The sequence below is a fragment of the Columba livia genome, chromosome 19 (assembly GCF_036013475.1).
Source record: "Columba livia isolate bColLiv1 breed racing homer chromosome 19, bColLiv1.pat.W.v2, whole genome shotgun sequence".
Lineage (NCBI taxonomy): Eukaryota > Metazoa > Chordata > Aves > Columbiformes > Columbidae > Columba > Columba livia.
Window position 1 is genome coordinate 10,783,322 of NC_088620.1, and position 23,172 is coordinate 10,806,493.

General features: G+C 48.9%; 1 protein-coding gene across 3 annotated transcripts in view; it reads left to right on the forward strand.

Moving 5' to 3' along the window:
• RABL6 (RAB, member RAS oncogene family like 6) overlaps positions 1-23,172 on the forward strand; it is a 61,977-nt gene that overhangs the window by 9,941 nt on the left and 28,864 nt on the right. For 2 of the 3 annotated variants that reach the window (XM_013370706.3, XM_005513199.4), the window contains exons 3-8: positions 4,296-4,343; positions 11,030-11,082; positions 12,601-12,692; positions 13,554-13,694; positions 14,991-15,096; positions 21,493-21,596. In XM_013370706.3, coding sequence (XP_013226160.3) covers positions 4,296-4,343; positions 11,030-11,082; positions 12,601-12,692; positions 13,554-13,694; positions 14,991-15,096; positions 21,493-21,596 — 544 coding nt within the window. The remainder of the gene's footprint in view (positions 1-4,295; positions 4,344-11,029; positions 11,083-12,600; positions 12,693-13,553; positions 13,695-14,990; positions 15,097-21,492; positions 21,597-23,172) is intronic. The other variant, XM_021280487.2, reaches the window with a different exon arrangement.

The following is a 23,172-nucleotide window of genomic DNA, read 5'->3' on the forward strand; positions in this document are numbered from 1 at the left end:
AGTATAGGAGATTCTCCGTTGGCCTTATTAAAACTTGTTTTAAAAAGTAACCTCCTGTTTAAACACATGGTAAGGAACGCTTCCTGCTGTGAAACGTCCCATGGCGGTGGGTGCTGTGGGCGCGCCGGGAGGCTGGCTCGGGTCTGGTCACCGCCCTGCTGGCTGGGCTCATCTGCAGAGGAAGAATGAAGTTTGTTCTTCCTGTGACGATGCTCTCAAGCCACCTTGAATAAACATTATGAGGTAGCTGGCAGCAAATATTTACAGATGTTAATGAAATCGCTGTCAAATATTGAGGGATTCTTACAGTGTTTGGTATTGGAAGAGTCACATTTTAAATGTGGAATATACCACCTTGTCATATGTTCAGAAATTTTATTCTGGAGGAATTAATAAAGGTAGAGGAATTCTTTGTACTTCAGAATGAACAAAATTACTTCTCTGTGTCAATTGTCTCTGTAATGGATATCTGTAATTTTGGAGTCCAAGTAAGGAGTTACCATTCCTGACCCTAAAGAATGTTCTTTTAGGTTATGCTAGTCACCAGTTTAATTCTGTTTGGCAGTCTCAGAAGGAGAGTCTGGAATAAAAACTGGCAAATCCCTTTGTTCAAATCCTTTGGATGGTTTGTAGCCAGGTGTGAGGAATGGCAGAGCTGCTCTGCAGGACCTGGGATCTGAGCCGCATGAGAGTAAATATGTCTGAGGGCCTGTGAGTCCCTGGTGATGAACCCACCCGTAAAGCAACGATTCTTTATTTAAATGAGCTTTCTTGCGGTTGGAGTCTTCTCACACCCCTGGGAAAGCAACGTCCTAGTGTGGCACCGGCTGCAGAGCGCTCAGCCAAACTGCAGCTGAGCGCAGATCTTTTGAGTGGTTTAAAGCTTGGTTTGTGCTAATCCAAGTGAGAGTTAAAGGGATGAGTTGGCACTCTTTTTGCTGCGATGCGCCTTCCAAAGCTGTTAAGGTGAAACACGGCTGTGTGTGAGTCATACCAAAGCCAGCACAGCAGCACTAAAGTAATTATCCTCTTGTGTGTTCAGGATAATCAGGAATGAAGCTGGTGATGAAAAGGGAGAACTTGCTGGCTACGAGCCAGCAGGAGCATTGGTGCTAACAGGAATAAAAACACATGGAAAAATGGTTTTCTTGGATCTCATTGGTCAACTAATTGTGAAATTCTGTGCTTTCCCTCAGACGGGTCGGTGTAGAGCGGGTCTGTCTGGGGCAATGGCTCAACTCCTCAACTCCTTGGTCCCTGTAGCCAAGAGTGCCCCGTGTCCCGGTGCACCCAGCACAGCACGGCCAGCCGGGCAGGGGGGGGTCGTCCCGCTCTGCTCTGCGCTGGGGCGGCCTCACCTGCAGCATTCACTGTGTGCAGGGCTGGGGACACAGGAGAAAAGGAGATAAAGCTGCTGGAGAGTGTCCAGAGGAGGGACAGCAAGTTGGGGAAGGTTTGGAGGGGAAGCCGGATGAGCAGCGGCTGCAGTCCCTGGTTTGCTCAGCTGGAGCAGAGCAGACTGAGGGCAGAGCTCATGGGCTGCAGGTTCCTCAGCAGGAGCAGGAGGGGCAGGCTGAGCTCTGCTCTGTGACAGTGACAGAGCCCAGGGAACGGCAGGAGATGTGCCAGGGAGGGTCAGTGGGACATGAGGAAAAGGTTCTTCACCCAGAGGTGCTGGACACGGAACAGGCTCCCCAGGGAGGTGTCACGGCCCAACCTGACAGTGTTCAAGAAGAGACTGGACACCGTCCTCAGACACACGGGGTGACCTGTGGGGTGTCCTGTGCAGGGACAGCAGTTGGAACCGATGATCTGCTTGGTTCCCTTCCAGCTCAGGACTTTCTATGATATTTTGTGATCTCTGCAGAAGCCCCTTGTTAATGCTGGGAAGAACCAGCAGCCTTCGGGGCTGCTCCTGTGCCTCTGCAGAGGTTGCCATCTGAGAGAGGAAAATCTCCTGTCCTTTTGCAGAAAGTCTTGACTGTTGAAAGCGCCAGGACTGACTTTGCTTGTCCCTCGGGGGCAGCAGCAGCAGTGCTGGTCCCAGCTGCAGGTGTGGATTTGGGGCAGACCCACTGCAGCTGGTCCCGGCGCACCCTGAACGGACCGTGGACTGGAGCAGCAGTGCCGGCTGTGCCAGGGCCTGGTGTCAGCACAGTCACAGAACCACTTCATTTGGAAAAGACCTTTACAATCATCGAGTCCAGCCGTTCACCTGGCCGGCCGTAAGCTCAATGCCAGGCGGGTGAGTCATGGGGAGCGGTTGGACTTCGGTCTGGCTTGGTGGTTTGAGCAGAGTTTTAAGGACTTGGGGCTGCTGTACATCTGCTGTGCTTTCCGTCCCATCTGAGCCTGGGGTGCACAAGTCCCCCTGCAATTCTTTATTGCAACTACAAATCCCAGTTCATAGCCCTACATTGGACACTTTCTTGTTCAGCCTGGCGTGGCTGTGACTCCTGCATTCACCTTTCTTGTTCTAAAATTTTGTGTCAGAGGGAGTGATCCTGCTACGTCGCATCCCTTTAGAATGCTTTCCGTGTATCCTCACCCATTCCTGTGTCATGGGGGGACTATTGCACATTAGGGACACACTTAATAACTTAGTCCATTGGTCACTGGAAATCACTGTCTGTAGTCTGGGGTGTCTCTTACCTCTCTGAGCAACCCGGGCCAGTGTTTCACTACTCTTCTTGTGAGCAGTTTCTTCCTCATGTCCAGCCCGGAAATAACAGGACTTCTTCCCCAAGCTGGTCCAACTGCTGTGCAAACGACCAGAGCAGACAGAGACTCCAGAGAAGGTTTGGGACCAGCAGGATGCTCTTTCCCAGCATGGACCACAAACCCGGGAGAAGCCACAGACCCACTGATGGGTCCAGAGCTCCTGTGGGAAGGGATGGGCTGTTGGGGCAATGTGGGCATGTGGGGAACATGGAAGCAAACCTCGCATGGCAGCACACGCCAAGCAGCACAGTGAACAGGAAAATGAGACAAGGCTCAAGGGAGATTAAAAGCAGAGGAGAGGAAATCCCAACCTATAACATGACAACGGGGGATTAAACTTGGGAAAGTCAGCTAATGCAGAGGGAAGGGAGCGGGGAGGATGGGCTTGTCCAGCCCCAGATATCTGGGAGCAAAGGAACGTTTCTGAAGTTCGACCCAGTCCAAAGATCAGCATTGTCTGTCTGCGGTACACCTGCTGTGCTTCCAGCCCGTCCCAGCCTGGGTGCACAAGGCCCATTTGCCCAGGGCCCTGCTGGCAAGGGGGAAGATAAGCGGGAGTCTCTGGGAGGCTGATTTTGCTTCATGCATAAATATAAAAAAGGATCATTCTCCAGAAGCAGAGGATCAAAGTTTTCCTTTATTCATAATCAGTCTTTGCAATATTTTGAACCATTTATGTTAAGCCAGCAGTGAATTCTGCAGAGGAAATGTTTCCTGGCTGGACAATACTGCTTAGCTGAATTCTCATGAGACATTATCCTCCTGTTCCATTGCTTTATGTTCAGAGCTGCTCCAAACACAAGCTTTTGCTTTGTAGTCTATGGCATTTCCAAAAAGCAGCTGTTTCTTGGAGCAAATTCATGAAGACCAGACTGATTTGGATTCAGTAGCAACATTGAGCTGCCCAGTCGTGCCATTGGAGGGTGAAGCTGCCAGCAGCGGTGTCTCTGGAGCTACAATTTGGATTGTCTTGCTTCGGGTTTTAGCAACTCAAGTATATGTCGCTGCTTACAATTTACTGATGCTGCAGCTTGTCAGGAGGCGAAATCGCTGGTAATTTCTTACTTTTCACAAAACGTGACTGGAAATTTGGAAAGAGAATGGATTTCTGTATCCACAGCCTGCGCTGTTCGTCACATTGACATGAAGATGCTGGTAGTAAGGTTGATCTTTCTTAAATGTGTATATTCATTTTTTTGCAGGTGTGTGCCTTGCTTGTAGGCCAGACTTCACTATCTGAATTTAATGTATATATAGTTTTGAAAGAATATGGGAACCTTTGTGTGTTGTGAGAAGAATCTACACAAAATACTTATAACGTGTTTCAAATCTGACATAAAAGATCAAGGAAATCTCGCTGTCACTTGTGTGAATAAGAGTCTTTAAGAGGGAGTTTTAGTGCACAATTTGGACCTTCAGCAGCCTTCTTGTTGTGTTTGGGGTTTTTCACTCCAGGATGACTTCTCTTTCGACGTTCACCTGCTGCTGTGGCAATGTTGCCTTTGGCTCTGCTGGCTGTTGGTCATTCCACTGAAACCCTTTTCTAACACGTCGTGTTCTTGTTCTGCTTTCAGCCACTGACGATATTGTTAAAGTCGAAGTGTGGGATGTAGTTGACAAAGGTAAGATTTATCACTTTCTCATGGAGATTCGTTGTTCTTTCTCAAGTTTAATCTTTCTCAAGTGTCCACTTTAGACAAATGTCCGTGTTTAGTTTTGTCAAGTGCATGGATGTTACTTTCTGAGAAAATGTGCAAAGAAGAGAGGAGTGTCCTGTGCTGGAGCCCGTTATTTGGAATCTGCACTTCAGATCAAATCCAGTGTTCAGAAACCATTGTTCCATGTGCTCTGGGACAGATGAAATAATCTGCTGCTTAGCGTATTAAGATTCTCTGAGCTTTATTCTAAACTTCACCGTTATAGTTTTATATATGTTTAGACAGCTACTGAGCTCTTTATTCTGTTTATAAAAGCTCTTGCCGAGCTGTGTTTGTGAAGGAATGCTGGTGTTAAATTGATAAAATGTTATCTGCAGTGAATAACCTATGCAGGACGGAGGGATAAAAGAGAAGCCAGTTACTTACATTCACCTCGCACAGAAGATGCAATATGTTAAATCCAAAATCTTTTTCAATGTTTAGCCAAGGAAAGTGTTATGATGTGTAAATACTTTTGTTGTTAGTTTTCCATTTTTGTCAGAGTATAAAGTTCTATTTCATAAAAAGTCAAAACAAACCCCAGGAGCGTATGTGAGGGCAGGATCTGAATGGGGCGGAACCTGTTGGGGTTCAGGTGTAAATCTCAGCAGCCCCAGATTCAAACACCGTTTGGCTTTTCTGAGGCGTTTGGTACCAGCTACGCTCCTGCTTTAAAGTACGAGTATGATCAGGAAACCCATTTTACAAGTGAGCGTCTCTTGCTCTGTGGGTTCTGCTCCTTGCTTGTGTGTTTCTGTTGGTCAGAAACCGTGACCACAGTCATTGAAACTTCAGACTTCCCTGGTTTGGCTGCTGCTGCTTTTCCTGCAGCCGCGGCTGCAATCTGTGCTGTTCCACCCGTGCGGCTTCACGGGCATTAACACCGAAAAATAAGGAGATAAGTACAATAGGAAGTGGGAAAAGGACAAATGTAATTCTTCCTGTTAGCTAAATTGGATTTAAAATAGTCAAAAAGTCACTAAGACAGCCGCACTGGTTCAGCTGCATAATAGAGCCTTTGGGTTAAACATGAGCCAGTGACTTGAATTGAAAATCCTGGGGACTTTACGTTTTTATTCTTTCAAAGGCCAGTTTCACAGTGTAGACAAAACCTTATGTAGGCCAAGTCCCCACTGAAGTCAGTCTGATCACAGCCTGGCTCTCAGACCCGGGATAACATCTGCAAGGCTGGAACCGGAAAAAACATCTGTTTTCTCGCTGCCTTGCAACTTTGGTGTGAATAGATAGGCAGTTAATTTGGGAATCATGTGGTCCCAGCATTTATTTCTGTGAATAGCTTCTCTGAGCAGAGCTGTCTTCTCAACTAGAGACTTGTCTTTTGGTTTTTTTTGGCAAAATGGATTGTGTTTGACAAGTGCAGATGTTGCTAACAGCTCTTCTGATGCTGCTTTCATTTCTGACAGTGGAGCATGTATTGGAAATCTCAAGGGACTCTCTTCCCTCCTCTTTATATTCTTTTGAAATAAAACTTGTTCTGTTAAGATCCCCACTTAGGCACCACCAATATGTATTTTTATGTAATCAAATGTACTCAATGCAGTTTAAAATTCAGATAATCACGATGTAACAAAATCAAATAATTTCCCATTGCCATAGCACTGTGGATCCTCAATAATTACAGCTTTAGGAAAATGTGCAAGTTAACCATTAGGAACTTGCTCATATCTACCTTTCATCTTAATGTTATCTCATGACGTTTCTGTTCTTCCTCTTGCATGCTTAGGACAAAAAATCCTCCTGCGTGATGCTTTTGGTGAGAGCAACTCCAATGTAGACCGTAGCCATAGAGTGGCACAGCGCTCACACGACCCGATCCTCCTCGTTTCCTTTCCTGCGAGATCCCAGCTATGTGCACATCTAGAGTTGTGCAGAACGCTGCGCTTATCAGGCTGGATTTGAAACTGCCAAAAACTGCGTTTCTGAACATACATTGGAACATACATTGTTTGCTAAGGCAAATTTTTTTGCCAGTGTTCCCTCATTTTGGAAGAATTATTCCTTGTTAGAGGAAATTAAGAGACCTCTATTTAAATTAACATGTTTGAAAATGTATTAAAAGCCCGATGTAGCCAGACTGTCCAAACAACGTACCCGTAACCTGCAGTGTTCAACTCCAGTCTCGTAGAGCAGCTCCGGGCTCCCCTCCGCGGCGCTGCCATTCCCAGCCAGTGTGCAGCTCAGAACTCGCACCCTGCCGAGCTCCCTGTACGTTTTGGCACTGGAGTTAGACGTGGTTGTACTCGGTGGTGTTTCTCCTGGCGCCACCCGCAGCGCGTGCCTCCCTGTCCTCAGCAGCTCAGCACGCGCTTCGCTTGGTAGAATCATAGAATCATTCCCACTGGAAGATCCCTCCGGATCAAGTCCAACCGTAACCCAACTCCAGCACTGACCCATGTTCCTGAGAACCTCATCTAAACGCCTTCAAACCCCTCCAGGGATGGTGACTGCACCGCTGCTCTGGGCAGCCCCTGTTCCCTCCAGCCGGTGTGGGAGGCAGCTGTGCAGGCCCTGCCCCGCTCGGGCCTTGATGCTGTTTGTTTAGCTTATCGATGTTAATTTGAGGGTGTGGGGAGAAGATTTGTTATGAAAGCTTAGGGTGGGGGGATGGCAACCCCACACTGTGCTGTTCCTCTGCCCTTGTCCTTGAGTCTTTGAGATTTTTGGTTTTAATGTGCAGACTGAGTGGCCTGCGGACTCTCCTGCAGCCGCTGTCCTCTCCTTGGGCCTGCTCAGAGCGCTGGGCCCGTTTGTGCGATGACACCGTTTGTTGGAATCTGAACAAGTAGAGCTTGCCCCCAGCTACGGATTGTATTTAATGTTGTGTGCTGTGTCTAGTAAATACCATCTCCTTTGCTGCCCTTGGGACTGACAGAACACAGGAAAGACCTCTCAGCAAAAGTCACAGGCCTGACTCATCTTTCTGGCTTTGCAGCAAGTTGTGTGGCTGCTGCAGGTCGTAAAGCTCTAACAGATCCTGAATGCAAAGGAGCTGCTGGAATGCAGGTGATTCCAGAACAGTTTGGTTCCTGCATTTATTCCCATACACTAACTGAAGGGATCAAATCACATTTTTTTTCCTGTGGCCCCCAAAATAGTATCAACTCTTTCCCTCATTTGGAGATTCCTCTCCCTGCCCCTTCACCTTCTCCCTCCCTGAGACATGCCGCAAGAGGGAGGAAAGATCAGAATTAGGATTTCTCTTACGTTGAGGTGTTATAAGCTACGTAACACTGGGGATGCAGATATTCTAACGTGTGTGTTCGCGTGGTGGACAGAACATCTCCCTCGCGCTGCGGGCAGCGTTTGTGGGCGGGTGGCACTGGGTCCTGCTGGTGCCGGAGCTGCGGTGGCTCCGGGTGCTGCCCTGGGCCCCATCTCCTCCTGTTCCAAACTGTTCTGGAGACTTTGGGGCGCTGCTGGAAGGTTATTTGATTTCAGTGTCACTATTATGCCTGCAAATAAGGAGCAGTTGTCATTCTAGGTAGAGAAGTTGAGCGATTGCAACATGAAGAGCCATGCTTTCTAACTGAGGCTCCGAGATTACACATCAGCGCAACCTTAAACACATCGTTCATACAATAACTCAGTCTTCATTGTGCACTTGCCTATACAGGCTGAATCGCATCTTTTCACTATGCACATCTTGCCTTTATCTGGCTCATCCTGCAGTTTTTGTTCCAGAAATAGACACTGTACATGAATATGTGCACACATGCGCTTTCCAGCTCTGTTACTCCTGTCTGGGTGACCTCCTTTACAGCAGCCGTGAGCATCATCTAACAATATTACCCATTCCTCTTGATGCACACATCGAGCCAGAAGCGGGGGGAGGCGTGCGAGTCGTACATCCAGTCTCAAAGCGTTGGTTGTAATGTGTCCAGCTTACACCTCGATTGCTCAGGACGAGAGGGACTATGAAGAGTATTTGTGGTTGCTTGGGCTTCTCTTTTAATACCTCGAAATTCAGGTCTTGCCAAGCACAATTTAGCAGTAACTGCAGATATAGCGATATTTTGACATTCAGACAAGCCACATGAACGCCGCTGACTTGAAATGAATGTAATTGAAGTGGGAAAAGACGTGAACGTCCTAGACATCCCACACCTTTGTGGTGCTGGGAAAAATCAGAGCCCGTACGTGGATCCTCCAGGGAAACACAACATGTGAATGGGCAAGGACCGGGATTCATAATTCTGCTGCTTTCGGATGTTGAAGGTCAGATGGCACGAGGGCAGCGAACGTTTGTCGGGGATGCGCAGAAGCACCAGCAGACACACTGTCAGGGGGCTGGAATCTCCCGCCGTATCCTGCAGCAGTCAAACTTCCGTGAATAACTCTATTTTATAACAATTAGGCCTTGACCTGCATGCAGGAAGAATGAAACACTGTGTTGCACATGCAGTATCTGACAGAACCATGAATTTTACAAGGACTTGCTCCATTTTGAACACTTGGCAGGAGCTGGTTTGGTCCCCGCTGTTGCAGAGTCTTTTAAAGAGTCAGTGGGAGATGTTTTTGCAGGTAGATCTGAGCTGCCAACCCCTCCTGCTGTCAGTGACATGGGGAATTTCTAGAAATTACGAGAAGGAATTCCAAGTCTCTACCATGGCGATTTAGTTAACTCATCATTATTTAGACCAGGAAAACACAGAACAAAGTTAATTCAGAAGTAGTTTTTAATTGCTGTCAGTAACATCTGGCAGATATTTGATATCTGCATACTCCAGATCTTGTAGGGTTATTTGTTGCGCAGTGCTCATCGTTTGATACAATTCTGGAAATGGCTGTACGTGGAGTGTGAACAGTATCTGGGGCGCAGGGACAGATTTCTCATGGCATGACCCCCTATCCTTGTTCGGCGGGAGGTGAGAGCTGTGCTCCCTTTGCATGTTGAGACTCCGGCAGTTCTTAGCGCTGGGTGGCTACACCAGGAAACCCCATTAGCTGATCGCCACTCACCGATCCTCCCAGCACACCGCCGTGTCTCCTCATCCATCTGCTGTGGCTGCAGGCCTTAAGATTTGGAAACGTGATCACAGTGCAACTGATGTAACACAAAACCTTCAGAAAGCCTTGAGTTTCAAAACACAGACTTTTTCTGGTGGTGCTGAGTCAAATGCCAATGGTGCTTTTAAAAGGCAGCTTGTGAACTTATCCAGTGCCTGTTGAAGCTGTAAGAAAAGAGAGAAGTCTCAGGGGTTCTGCCCTTCAGGAATAAGGGCTGTAGTTCAGCGTGTGCCCCAGGGGAAGCAGAGGAGTAGAGCAACGAAGATGCTGAAGGGAGTGGAGCATCTCCCATGTGAGGAAAGGCTGAGGGAGCTGGGGCTCTGGAGCTGGACAAGAGGACACTGAGGGGGGACTCGTTCCTGGGGATCAATATGGAAAGGGGGAGTGTCAGGAGGATGAAGCCAGGCTCTTCTGGTGACAACCAGGGACAGGACAAGGGGCAATGGGTGCAAACTGGAACACAGGAGGTTCCACTTGAATCTGACAAGAAACTTGTTCCTGGTGAGGGTGGCAGAGCCTGGCCCAGGCTGCCCAGGGGGGTTGTGGAGTCTCCTTCTGTGCAGACATTCCAACCCGCCTGGACACCTTCCTGTGTAACCTCATCTGGGTGTTCCTGCTCCATGGGGATGAGCTTTCCAGGTCCCTTCCAACCCCTCACATTCTGTGGCTGTGATTCTGTATGAGCTACAGAGAAACCTGTGCGTTCCTCCAGAAGAGGTTGTGGCTGCGGGACTGCAGGGCAAGTGTGTGTAGGGGCTTTTAGTGTCTTCTCCAAGTGTTTAACCTGTTGGCTCTCACACTTTCCTGTGAGAAACTCCATCAGAGTTTACCTGTCCTCTGTTTTCTGTGTGTGTCTCTGGATGGTGCATCTGAAGGATTTCCTTTCCGCGCCTTCGCTGGCGGGGCCCGGACCTGCCCCTTCACACACATGTAGTCGTCTGTCTGTTCCACAGCCCCCTTACCACAGTGTCTGTGATTTTGCTTGATTTCCCCTTGTATACGTCCTGCCTTTTGCCTGTTCAATTCTCACAGTCTCCTTGCCACGCCCCCCCCCCCCTTTTTTTTCCCTGGTCAAGTCAGCGCAAACACCCGACGGGCTCCGAGGTCGCGGTGGTGTACCCGACTGCTCGCGTCAGCTCAGCGACATCGCACAGCAGCGTCATGTCGTCCCTCGGGAAGGCCGTGCCCGCCCTTGTGCTGTTCAGCCAGAGCAGCCCCACCATCTTTTGCCTCTTTAACACTAATGCAACAAAAAGTGCAACAAAGCAGCTTCACTTTGTGGTCAGAGAGTGCACCAAAGCCTGTGCTCTTCAGTCACTGGGACTTTATGCTGTGCAGAGCGTGGTTTAAGCTGCCCCAGATTTTCTTCCCATTTCTCTTTGAGTTAGACTAGCTGGTAATCTTGACCAGGGCGGCCGGCATTCCTCAGCAAGGCATGCCTGTCCCACCCCTCCTCGTTCCCCGTGCTTATACAGGTTGGATCTGCTTTAAGGTCGTGTTCAGAAAGCTGTACTCCTGCCTAGACTCACCCTGGAGTTCTCTGCCCAGTGTAATGCGTTTGTTTTTTCACATTTCTTTTTAAGGAAAATGCAAAAAGCGAGGAGATGGTTTGAAACTGGAAAATGACCCTCAGGAGGTGAGTCACCTTGAACGCAGATGTCTGCCTGTGTTCCACCTTTGGTCCATGGACAGTAAGTTCTGTATTTGTTTTTGCTGCAATGCTGGCCTGGCAGGCGGATGAGGGGCAGCGTGATCCCTGATGCTCTTCATTCTTTTGCCTGTGCACTTCAGCCTTGTTCGTGCCCTCCCCACAACTTTCCTGCTGTTTCCCATTCTGTCTTTTGGGAACAGCTGCACCCCAGATGTTTTCATGTGGCTTTGGACCTGTGTGCACGTGGGCAGTGACAGGGAGGCCTTTTGTCATGGACTTCTTGAGAGAGCTGTAGGAGTCACTTGATGCTCTCTGGCTGCCCCTTAAAACTGGGTTAACAATTACCTTTTAACACCCTTGGAAATACAGAGGAGGAAGGGGCAATAGGAGTGTTACCTGGTATGTCAAAGTAAAGAGAGCAGCTTCCTCAAGGCTTTTGCACGAATGTGTCTCCTTTGGACGTTCTGCTGCAGAACAAAGTGCTCTATGAGAGACCACACATTCCCCAAAGCGCATTGGGTCTGCCAGTGGAATTCCGTGGCGTCTCTTTCAAAAGATGTATGATTGAACCCTCAGGAAAGATTCAGTGTAAGGGCCCTTGATCCCGTGATCGCTGCTGCGGCTCTTAAGGAGCTTTACGTCTCGTGTGGCTGTGTCAGTGCCCCTCGGGCTCAGTGCACAGGCGGTGCTCTGGTACTCGCTCAATAACCGCTTTGTTGGAATTGGTGGGAAAGGCAGTGTCACGAACGCACAGAGAGCTGAGCACGCGGCTCTGGGATGGGCAGGGAAGAGTTACCTCTTTCACCGGGGCGCTGGTCCTGCTCCATCTGTGCGGTCAGATGAGGAGAATTTCCTTAGAAAATGTTCTCCTGTGGGAAAAAAGCCTCTGTGAGAACAGAGATCACAGCTGCCGCTTCCTTCACAAACACGGGTGCATTTTCCACTCCTGGGAAATGAGTGAGAATTGTTCCATGGGCACCAAATGGCAGCAGGAGCCTTGGATGTTGAATTATGACCAGAACTGTGCAGTGTGCACATTCCAGTTAATGAAAAGCAAATCCGGTGCTAATAAATATGTTCAGCCCTGAATGGGAGAAACTCAGTAGAAACTACATCCTGGCTTTATACACCAGGAGCATTAGTAGCCCAGTCAATCTTTGGGTCAACAAAGAGATGGGATGGGAGCCGTGTCCTCTGTCCTCCATCCTGTTGCTTATATGGCGTTATCTTGTCAGCGCAGCATTTGGGAAGGGGAGGGGCTGGGGTTTAGCGTTTGCTGTCAGATATGGGTTTTTCAGAGACTATGGGGTGCTTCACATCCTGCTCCTATGGGCAAGGGAAGCTCTGAACCACCAGGTATCTTGCTTAAATGATGGTGATGTGAAATCCACAGATAGTTCTTATAGGGACTGTCACTTCAGAAAGTTTGCCTATTGCAGTGTTCTGTACAAGCCTGAGGTTGAATCATGTTATTTACTGCTTCTTTTGCCTTTATTTCCTCAGGCAGAGTCAGAAATGGCTCTGGATGCAGAGTTCCTGGATGTCTATAAGAACTGCAATGGCGTGGTGATGATGTTTGACATCACCAAGCAGTGGTGAGTCGTCTCCAGCCCCGTGCAGCACACGGTGCTCCTGGTTTAGTGAAAACTTCTAGACCTCTTGATTCCCAGATGGACCCTGGAGCTGATAACCAGCCTAATGAGTTGAAGCAAGTTTGTGTCCCTTAAAATAACAGCTTTATCTGCCAACATGTCTGTTAAAATCTCCTCTCCTGCGCTTGTTTCGAGCAAGCAGTGTCCCCGTGGGCTCGCGTTCTGCCGTTTCTGATACACCGCTGGCTGAGGCTTCATAATTAGCGCTATCGCAGGTGCGGAGTACGCAGGCATGTGACAAATCCCTGCCCTCGAGAACACAAGGGAAAGGTGAATGGTGGTGAGAAGTTCCCAGGAAGGCTGGTATTAGTAAGGATTATCTGGCGGCCTTAGGCTGGGTTAGTGTACAGGAATCATGAACGGTTCATTTTGCACGTCTGAGGAGGGTGAGAGACATATGGAAGCCAGAGCGGAAAGAGGAGGTGGTGAGAGTTCCTGCTTTCTATTTAAGCTGTTTTATAGGTTTGATGTGAGTCAGCGAGCTCGCTGACAGCTGAACGGAGGGAATCCTCCTCTTCTGCTGACCCCTCACAGTTTTGTACCACTGAGGGAGATATTGCTGTAGGAGATGTGAGGTTGCTGGTGGAAGCGGATTACTGAACTTGTCAAGTTGTTTTTGTATAAAGAATGATACAGACATATTTACAGTTAATGTAATTCTCTGAGGAGGGCAAAGAAGCCACAGTCTTGGAAGGATTTGGGGAAGAACATTCTTACTTTATTTTTCTGTGATTTGTGCATGAAACTTCTCACAGGATGATGTTTCCCACTCAGCTGCCTGTATCTTTCTCTCCTATGGTGAAGGACATTCAACTATATTCTGAGGGAGCTTCCTAAAGTGCCGACCCACGTTCCGGTATGCGTGCTGGGGAATTACCGCGACATGGGGGAGCACCGGGTCATTCTGCCTGGGGACGTGCGGGACCTCATCGACAACCTGAACAGGTGAGACGGCACCCGGGTCCCGGCCAGGGGAGCAGAAGTTGGCTGTGCTCTCCCACCAGCTGTAGATACTGCTGCTGTGCTTCAGATGTACATCACATTCACCCTGGGACCCTCTGCCGAGCTTTCCTAGCTCAGACTGTACAGCAGCTCCTTTTCCTCCAAGAGCATCCCCAGCAGTTACTGGGCACCTCCAAGTCATACACCTCCCTTGCCAGCCAGAGTTTCCCTTATGCACACATCTGAGGCTCTCTGTTAGCAGAAAATGCTATTTGTTGGTCAGGGTTCAATAGATTTTACATTTTCGTGTGGTTTTATGTTTTTAAGTCATTTTTTCATTTTCCTGATCTCTGTTTGTGCCTGTGTCAGGCACACAGCAATGCTATCAGTTTTAAGGCTTGATTCTATGATGTATATCATTTCTTTACAAGTTTATAGGTGACTTAGCTGAGTTTAGTGCCCACTGCTGATGCTTGTGACTTAATGTGGGTCTGTTTGTGGTTTTGAAACAAAACCGTCACTGAGAAGTGAACAGCTTGTACAGCTGTAAAACCCTCAGTTTAGTAAAACAACAGCCCGGTGTCCTGACATGGTATTTCTCAGGCTGGCAGCCGCGTGACGCTGCAGCACCTTAGATTAGAATCACAGAACAGAATAATGTGGGTTGGAGAAGACCTTTAAGGTCATTGAGTCCAACCGTTAACCCAACGCTGCCAAGTCCACGTCTGACCCATGTCCTGAGAACCTCATGTCTGTCTGTCCAACCCTCCAGGGATGGTGACTCCAGCACTGCCCTGGGCAGCCTGTTCCAATGCCCCACAGCCCTTTGGGGAAGAAATTGTTCCCACATCCAACCTCACCCTCCCCTGGCGCAACTTGAGGCCGTTTCCTCTGCTCCTGGCGCTTGTTCCTGGGGAGCAGAGCCCGACCCCCCTGGCTCCAAGCTCCTTTCAGGCAGTTCAGAGATCAGAAGGTCTCCCCTCAGCTCCTGTTCTCCAGCTGAACCCCCAGGTCCCTCAGCCGCTCCATCACACTTGTGCTCCAGCCCCTTTCCCAGCTTCATTTCCCTTCTCACACAACCACAACAGCCGTGTTCTACCATCCTTCAAGAGGAACAAAGTGTGAATGTTGTCTGTAAACAAACAAGGAGGCCCTGGCAGGATGACCTGCTCACCTACATTTGGGGACCGAGGGTTGGCTTGGAAATGAGGACAGTTCATGGTGTGTAATTCAGCAAGTGAGTACACAGTCTGCATCCTTTGTACAGTGCTGTTCTCTCTACCTCTCTGGTTGAGACAGGCCTCCCGGCTCCTCGTATTTTCGCTATGCTGAGTCTTCCATGAAGAACAGCTTTGGCCTCAAGTACCTGCACAAGTTCTTCAACATCCCCTTCTTGCAGCTGCAGGTAAGAGAGAGGCTGATGTGCTGATGTGCTGATGTGCTGGGTGGGTGGCACAGACTTTGTTTTTCCATCTCTGAGGAGGGAATTTGACACTTCTGGTTTCATTTGTTGTTAAAGGATCCTGAGTAGATTTTTGTTTCTGTAAGAGTTGTTAACAAAGTTATGTTAGTACATTGGTGCCTGTGGTTTAAACATGTGTCTGCTTGCGAGAGGACTCTGCTGTATTCCCAGAAGTTTACCAAGGTGATGAATAACACTGGCAGGAGAGCTGCGTCCTGCGCTGTAGTTACCAAGTCAACAATGTCACGTATGCACATTCATTAAACTTTGTATTTCAGTTCTGTTCAATGAAAACTCCAATGGGAAGAGATTTGGTCTGAACTGAACAGTTCAGGGACAACTGTTTGCTGAAAATCTTTGCCCTGACGATAACTGATGTGTTTGGGTCCTGTGCACAGAGATCCAAGTCTCATATTTCCTTCGTAATTGAGACTTCGTGTGTGGATGGACTGAGTGGAAAGGCAAAGGCTGAATGGTGGAATTCACAGCTGTGACCCTTTAGCAGGGGGGGATCATATGGGGGTCTTTTGGGATCAACATCCTATGCTCTGGGGGTACATATGATGGTGTGTCATTCTTGTCTATTAGATGGAAAAAACAGGCAGTTGATCTTAGTTATCTGTCACCAGTAATTGGGATGTCTGTGGTTTTCTTTCAATACAAATAATCCCTACTGAAATGCTAATTCAGAAGTTCAGATATTAGTGGGTGTTACCACAGCCCCAGGCTGCAAAGGAAAGAACCAGGATAAGAAAACTGAATGCATAAAAACCTAGGAAAACAGGTCAAACAGTACATTTTTGAGGAGGAAGATGTAGAAACCTGAGATATAAACCCAGCTTGCTGTTCAGTGGAAAAGAATGGAATCTGCCAGCGTGGCATTGGTTAAACATTTGGTTTTGTAACCTCAGCTCCTATGGTGAAGCGATGGGTTGTGGAAACCACGCAGAATAATGAGTTCCCAGGTTACTTTTGTCAGATTTGTAGATTTGTCCTTTTCTTCTCAAATAGATGGTGATAAGAGAAAAAGTCATTAGAACAGGTTTGCTGCCTGATTTGTTTCTGGAATGCTCATAATGATACTGCTCACAGTCAGTGTATGCAGTGATTTTTCTAGCCATGGATATAAGCAGGAAATACAGAAGCATTTGTAGCATCAGGTTTGCTTGGAAGCAGCTTTAGGATGTGAGTGTAACAGGACCTTTCATTTCATGTGCTGTGTATAAGTGAACAACTCACAGTGTTTATAAATCAGTTTGCACCCAGTTGATGTCAAACTTCACAAAATCGCAGAAACATTTGGGTTGGAAAAAATCCTTTAAGATGACTGAGTCCAACCGTTTGGTTTTGGTCTGTGTGGTGGTGGGGTTGTTGTTGGGTTTGAAGTTCTTTACAAGGCTCCCACAGCACAGACCCAGGTCCTGTCCCCCTCGCTGGTTCCACCGGGTCCTGCACTGATGAGGTTCTTGCCTCTAGTTTTAAAACCTGTTATTGGTGTGCTGTTCAAATGACATTCGTAGATATTTAAATGGCTCTTAATTCCTTAAACCATAAGATTGGTAGCAAAACAGGAGAGAAAAATCTAAAACACGCTGCACAAAATATTGAATAAATACCTCTGAGTAATGTTAGCAGCTTAAACAACTGTATTAATGGTGCAGAGACAGGAAATCCTCCAGAATCTCTGACCAGAGCTCAGGGTTCAAGGGAGTTACCTTAGTAAAAGAAAAGTCACTTTGTGCAAAATTACATCTTTACAAAAGTGACACGCTTTGCAAACTTCAGCCAAGACACACTGCACTTAGTTTTTCCAGCACCGCTGGCATTTGTACCACAGGTTTGCTGGAGGAGTTTGGTGCTGCCCCACGGAACCGGCTGCTGGTGGCTCCGGGTGTTTCGCTGCTCCTGGAGACCCCGGGAGCATCGGCTTTGGGTGCCTGGGGAGCTTGGGCTGATCAACAGCCAGCGGGATGGGAGCGTTTATAGGGTGATGTTTGCAGGTAGCAGTATAAGTTGGGGAATGAGCTGTTGGAGAGCAGTGCAGGGGAAAGGGACCTGGGGGTCCTGGGGACAGCAGGGTGACCATGAGCCAGCACTGGGCCCTTGTGGCCAGGAAGCCAATGGTACCTGGGGTGGGTTAGAAGGGGGTGGTCAGTAGGTCAGAGAGGTTCTCCTGCCCCTCTGCTCTGCTCTGGGGAGACCACACCTGGAATATTGTGTCCAGCTGTGGCCCCTCAGTTCCAGCAGGACAGGGAACTGCTGCAGAGAGTCCAGCGCAGCCACCAAGATGCTGAAGGGAGTGGAGCATCTCCCGTGTGAGGAAAGGCTGAGGGAGCTGGGGCTCTGGAGCTGGACAAGAGGAGACTGAGGGGCGACTCATTCCTGGGGATCAAGATGGAAAGGGGGAGTGTCAGGAGGATGGAGCCAGGCTCTTCTGGGTGACATCCAGTGACAGGACAAGGGGCAATGGGTGCAAACTGGAACACAGGAGGTTTCACTGGAATATGAGAAGAAACTTGTTCCTGGTGAGGGTGGCAGAGCCTGGCCCAGGCTGCCCAGGGGGTTGTGGAGTCTCCTTCTGTGCAGACATTCCAACCCGCCTGGACACCTTCCTGTGTAACCTCATCTGGGTGTTCCTGCTCCATGGGGGGATTGCACTGGATGAGCTTTCCAGGGCCCTTCCAATCCCTGATATTCTGTGGTTCCATGAAATCAAAGTCAGCCCTATTTCCTGAAGGTTCTGCTTATGCCCTCAGAGAGCATGGCCAGTAACAGGCTCCATAAGGGAATCATTTTCCTGGTGCTTTGGTGCAGAGCAGGATTAAAGGAGGAGGAATGCTAGGAGGCACTAAATGCACTTGTGATTCAGCCAGTCTCAGTGACCTCTCTGTGTCTCCCTGTCCCTCAGCCCCGCAGCTCGCGGGGATCAGGAGTTGTTGAGCTGTACGCGAGATTCCGTGCTGTGCTTCAGCGGAGCTGGTGTGGAACGCATTGGTTTTAAATTCCGCATTTCTGTGCCCAGCTCCCAGTCATGCATCTTTCATGAAGCAAGCGGTGGCTGAAATTCATACCCCCAGTACACAGCGCGTTCCCTCGAGCAGCCCAGGCTCTTTAATTATTTATGGGTTCCTTTCCAGGGGAAGGACGTCAAGCCCGACAATGCGGTTTAGCTGTAGGTATTGCGGGTGGCCCATAGAATGTGCAGATGCGGTCGGGTCAACGGGGCCGTCGCTGCTGCGCTGACGGAGCCGGGATTGTGCAGGCAGCCGAAATGGCCTTTTCCCAGGAAGCTCTTGGTAGTGGCGCTCAGCCAAAGCACCGCTCTGCGGCACCGCTCGTTCCCGCCCTTCGGGTCGTGGCTACAAATAAGCTGTTCCTTTAGTATTTTAATAGCAGCCTGGGAAGATAGAATTGAAGTATTTGGAAGTCCATTATTAGCCATGAATTTTTACAAAATTAAACGCAACTCTCTCGTAATTAAATCTAAGTTCTTCATTTACTGCGATCTGTGAAAATTGAAATAAATGAAACTCTGGTGTATGTCTTACTGCCCAAGTATGAGAAAAGGCAAACCGCTTGTTTAATAAAATCATTATCTAAGTGCCTAAGGTGAGCGTTGGAGAGCACTGTCCCTTCTGTGTGTTTATTGAGCTAATTTGCTCAGCATTTATTTCACTCATTTTAGGAAACTGAGGAGAAAAACTGCTCTTTTTTGTCTCATTTTTGCTGACTCTGTATGAATAACATAAAAGAATGAAAGCTTTTACTTGTAAAATTTTACACTTCTTGAACTTTGAATTCTAAATCTAGAATTGGAATTCTAAAATCTAGAATAACTTCTAAAATCTGGTTAGTGCTTCTGTTTAGTGGAGCAAGTTTCAATATGTGCAGTGTGTTTGCTGAAGTTTTGTTGACTGTACACCATAAAAAAGGGAATTTGAGTTAACTGATGTCTTCATAATTCTTTGTATACGTGCTAATTGAAGTCAAGTTTCCATCTGCATAGAGCTTATGAATATGATGGATAAAAATTACCTGGCAAAGGAAATATGCATCAGTTGGAGCTCTTAACAGCGAAGGTAAAAATGGAGAATCTAAATGTCTGCGAAGCAATAAATTAGCTTAAATGGTCATAGAAGCTCTTAAATTTCAGGACTGCATCTTCCAGTAAATTAGCATGTTTAAAGGTTATCAGGCGCTGTGAATCACCTGGTGTTGTAATATGAAATGAAAGTGACTTAAAGCTTGCTTACTGACGGTAGAATGTGCTGTAGACCAGCGCGCTCGCCGGGGCTCGCGCCGTGCCCGGCCGGGCGCTGTGCTCCGATGAGCCACTTGCCCCCGCAGTGTGCACCGTGCGCAGCCCTGCCGGCCACGGGGCTGTGCTGGCAGCAGTACACACACGTAGAGCCTGAACGCCATTGCTTTGCAGAAATGTTCGTCTTCCACAGGCTGTTATAAAACCAAAATCCTCTGCAGTTTGGAGGAAGGCTGGGGCTCCTCTGTCTGCTGGCTGGGCGGTGGAGCAGTGTGGGAGCCGGTGGCACCTGCACCTGCTGTGACAGGTCACCTGGGCTGCTCCGCACGTCCCTGTCCCTGTGCCACTCTGTGTAGGCCCTGGGAGAGGGAGCCATGACACCTTCAGGCACTGGGCACGGTGACATTGTGGTCAATGGGGCACAGTCCAGTTGAGGCCTGGATCTAGTGCAGTGCCTCAGGGGTCAGTGCTGGGGCCGGTATTATTCAATATATTCATCAATGACTTGGATGAGGGAATAGAGTGACTGTCAGCAAGTTTGCTGGTGACACCAAGCTGGGAGGAGTGGTGACACTGGAAGCTGTGCTGCCATCAGAGACCTGGACAGGCTGGAGAGCTGGGGGGGGAAAAATTTAATGAAATAGAACAAGGGCAAGTGTAGAGTCTTGAATCTGGGCAGGAACAACCCCAGGTTCAGTGTAAGTTGGGGAATGACCTATTAGAGAGCAGTGTAGGGGAAAGGGACCTGGGTGTCCTGGGGACAGCAGGGTGACCATGAGCCAGCACTGGGCCCTTGTGGCCAGGAAGCCAATGGTACCTGGGGTGGGTTAGAAGGGGGTGGTCAGTAGGTCAGAGAGGTTCTCCTGCCCCTCTGCTCTGCCCTGGGGAGACCACACCTGGAATCTTGTGTCCAGTTGTGGCCCCTCAGTTCCAGCAGGACAGGGAACTGCTGGAGAGAGTCCAGTGCAGCCACCAAGATGCTGGAGGGAGTGGAGCATCTCCCGTGTGAGGAAAGGCTGAGGGAGCTGGGGCTCTGGAGCTGGACAAGAGGAGACTGGGGGGGGACTCATTCCTGGGGATCAATATGGAAAGGAGGAGTGTCAGGGGGATGGAGCCAGGCTCTTCTGGTGACAACCAGTGACAGGACAAGGGGCAATGGGTGCAAACTGGAACACAGGAGGGGCCGTGCTCCCAGCTCTGCTCTTGGCCAGAGGATCCCAAATGGTGTTTCTGCAGCCGTGGAGGCTGTGCCAGCGCTGTGCCTGGGGCTGTTGCGGTGCGGAGCCGGCGCTGGCGCTGCTGGCCGTGCCCGTGCCATCTCTGTAACGTTTGTGGTTATTGTTCTCTTCTTGTTCCCATCCAGGCTATTGTGGAGTGTCCCACAAGCATTTGCAATTGATTTTGAGCCTTTTAAGCCTTTACTTCCCCTCAGCTGAGGTTTTTGCTTGGGTTCTGTTGGAAATGTGGAAGGGGAAGGACTGAATTAAGCTGCCCTGTGTTACATTAGTGAAGCAAACTCACTTTATTGCACGTTTGAAATGGGCTGGAGTGTCTGTTCTGCATCTGCGGGGCAGCAACTGAAGGCAGAGGGCAGTGACTTCTGAAGCGTCACTGGGTTGACAGGTTGTGCTCACTTACCTACCTTGACAATAAAAAGAAAATGATTGTGAGGTTTTGCATCAGCTCCGGCTCCAGGGCGGCTGCTTTAGCACAGGGAAGAATGCAAAACCAGAACGAACGCGTTGCACAACTGTTCTCCAGAGGAGTTGATACTGTTCTCCAAATGCAACCGTCGATGCTGTGTCTGAAAGTCATACCTTATTGATTTATGATTAAGTATAGCTCGCGGAACAAATTACTTTCTTACACACAGACTTTCTGGATGAATGTACTTTTGCTACCGCTTCAGCTTCCCTTTGTGCTTCTGTATTTGAACTGAACACCACGCGAGGGCCCAAAGCTCCTGTTTAATTCATGGGAGCGGGCAGAGCGGTGACACGAGGTCTCGCTGCGCCCCGTGAGCACAGAGATCTGTTACAGTGACCCTTCCTGCTCACACCGGCTTGTTTTCCTTTCCCCAGAGGGAGACCTTGCTACGGCAGCTGGAGACGAATCAGCTGGATATCGATGCAACTTTGGAGGAGCTGTCAGTGCAGCAAGAGACCGAAGATCAAAACTACGAACTGTATGTCATTGAGCCGTCTTTTCTAACTGTTTTCCTGCAGTCGAGGTGTGACATCTGTGGGCAGCCCCACCTGTGGCGTGTGGCCGGACGGAAGGGTCCGGGGAGTGACGTTTAGTATTTCTTTGGATCTTGTAAAATGTCACTTAGAAGTGGCGTCACCTGGAGTAAAGCGTGTGCTTGGGGATCCCTGGGAAGGGTCTGGTTCCTGCAGGCACGTGGGCGGTGCAGGTGGAGCTGAGCTGCACACACTGGAGCGGTTGTATTAATAGATAAGAACCTTGCAGCCTCTGATGCTGGAAGGGGGTATTTTCCACCTCTCCACTGCTCAGCTGATTCCTGGCTGGTCCTGTGCATTGTGTGTCTTATGATAAGCAGAAAGTAATAGCAACAACACAGTTGTCTTCTATTCTCTTTGAACACTGCTCGATTCCTCGGTGCATTGCTGGTTTGGAGTAGCGGCTGGTTCCTGCTGCCCTGGGGTTGCTCAGTGCCCGTGTGTTTGCTTGCTGCCGGGAAGGACGTTTTGGCAGGTTTGGCCCTGCACAGCCAGCACATCTGCAGCACAGCGAACAGGAATCCCTTCAGATTAGGACGTTGTTAACAAATGTGTCCCATGAATTCCCATTGCAAAGGCTTTATTGTAGTGATGTGCAATCCCAGAATGAATTGGACAAAAATGCTTTACAGGCAGCTTTATTTGGAAGTTGGAGTAGATGGTTATGAAATATTCATGCACAGCCATTTTGAGAAGCATTTTTGAGACGCAGTTTCAGGTTGTATAAGCTTAGTGTGTTTTCCTTCGTGAGAGCATTGTAATAGCCCATATACTCACAAAGCAGTACTGTTACCAGAGCGTTCACCTCATTCCTTTCCTTAGTCTTCTTGTGCCTTCAGCAGTTCTCTTGGTGTCCCTACTCAAAGGACTGGGCTGTGCTCTCAGACTCTTTTCTGATATTTTTGTTTTCCCTGCATCAGTAAAAGGAATCAAGGGCTGGCAGAGCTGTTCTGGACTCACACCAGCAGATCTTGCTGCGCAGTCACCTCTCACACTTCAGCTTTAGCATTTTCTGGACACTCACATGAGCCAATTCAGTTCACAAAACCAGCAGAAAACTCTCTTCTGCCTCTGGGTCGATCTGAGCTGGGCTGAGGAGCATCTGCTTACAACTGGAGCTCAAAGGGAGCAGCAGCAGTGTGGTGATAGCAAGACCTGGTTTCAGCAATGGACATGGGCTGGATTATTCCCTCCAGTGTAACCACACCAGCGTATACCATTGGCAGTACTGGTGTGCTTCCATGCCAGAGAGCATTGCAGAAATCCCATCGTTACTAAAGAGTATCGTTTGCAGCATCCAGACCCCGGGGCCAGCCCGGTCCCGTTGCTCTGGGCTCTGCGCACTGACAACTCAAACAGCTCATTCTTGCCTTTTGCGAACTCAGAGGAGCTTGTGGTGCCATCGGTGGTGGCTGCTGGGGAGGGCTCATTGCACCATTGTGCTGCGTAATGGGCCGAACATGAAATACCTAAGCCGTGGTACCTGACAGAAGTTTTGAAAGCAAGAATTTTCCCTAGGGT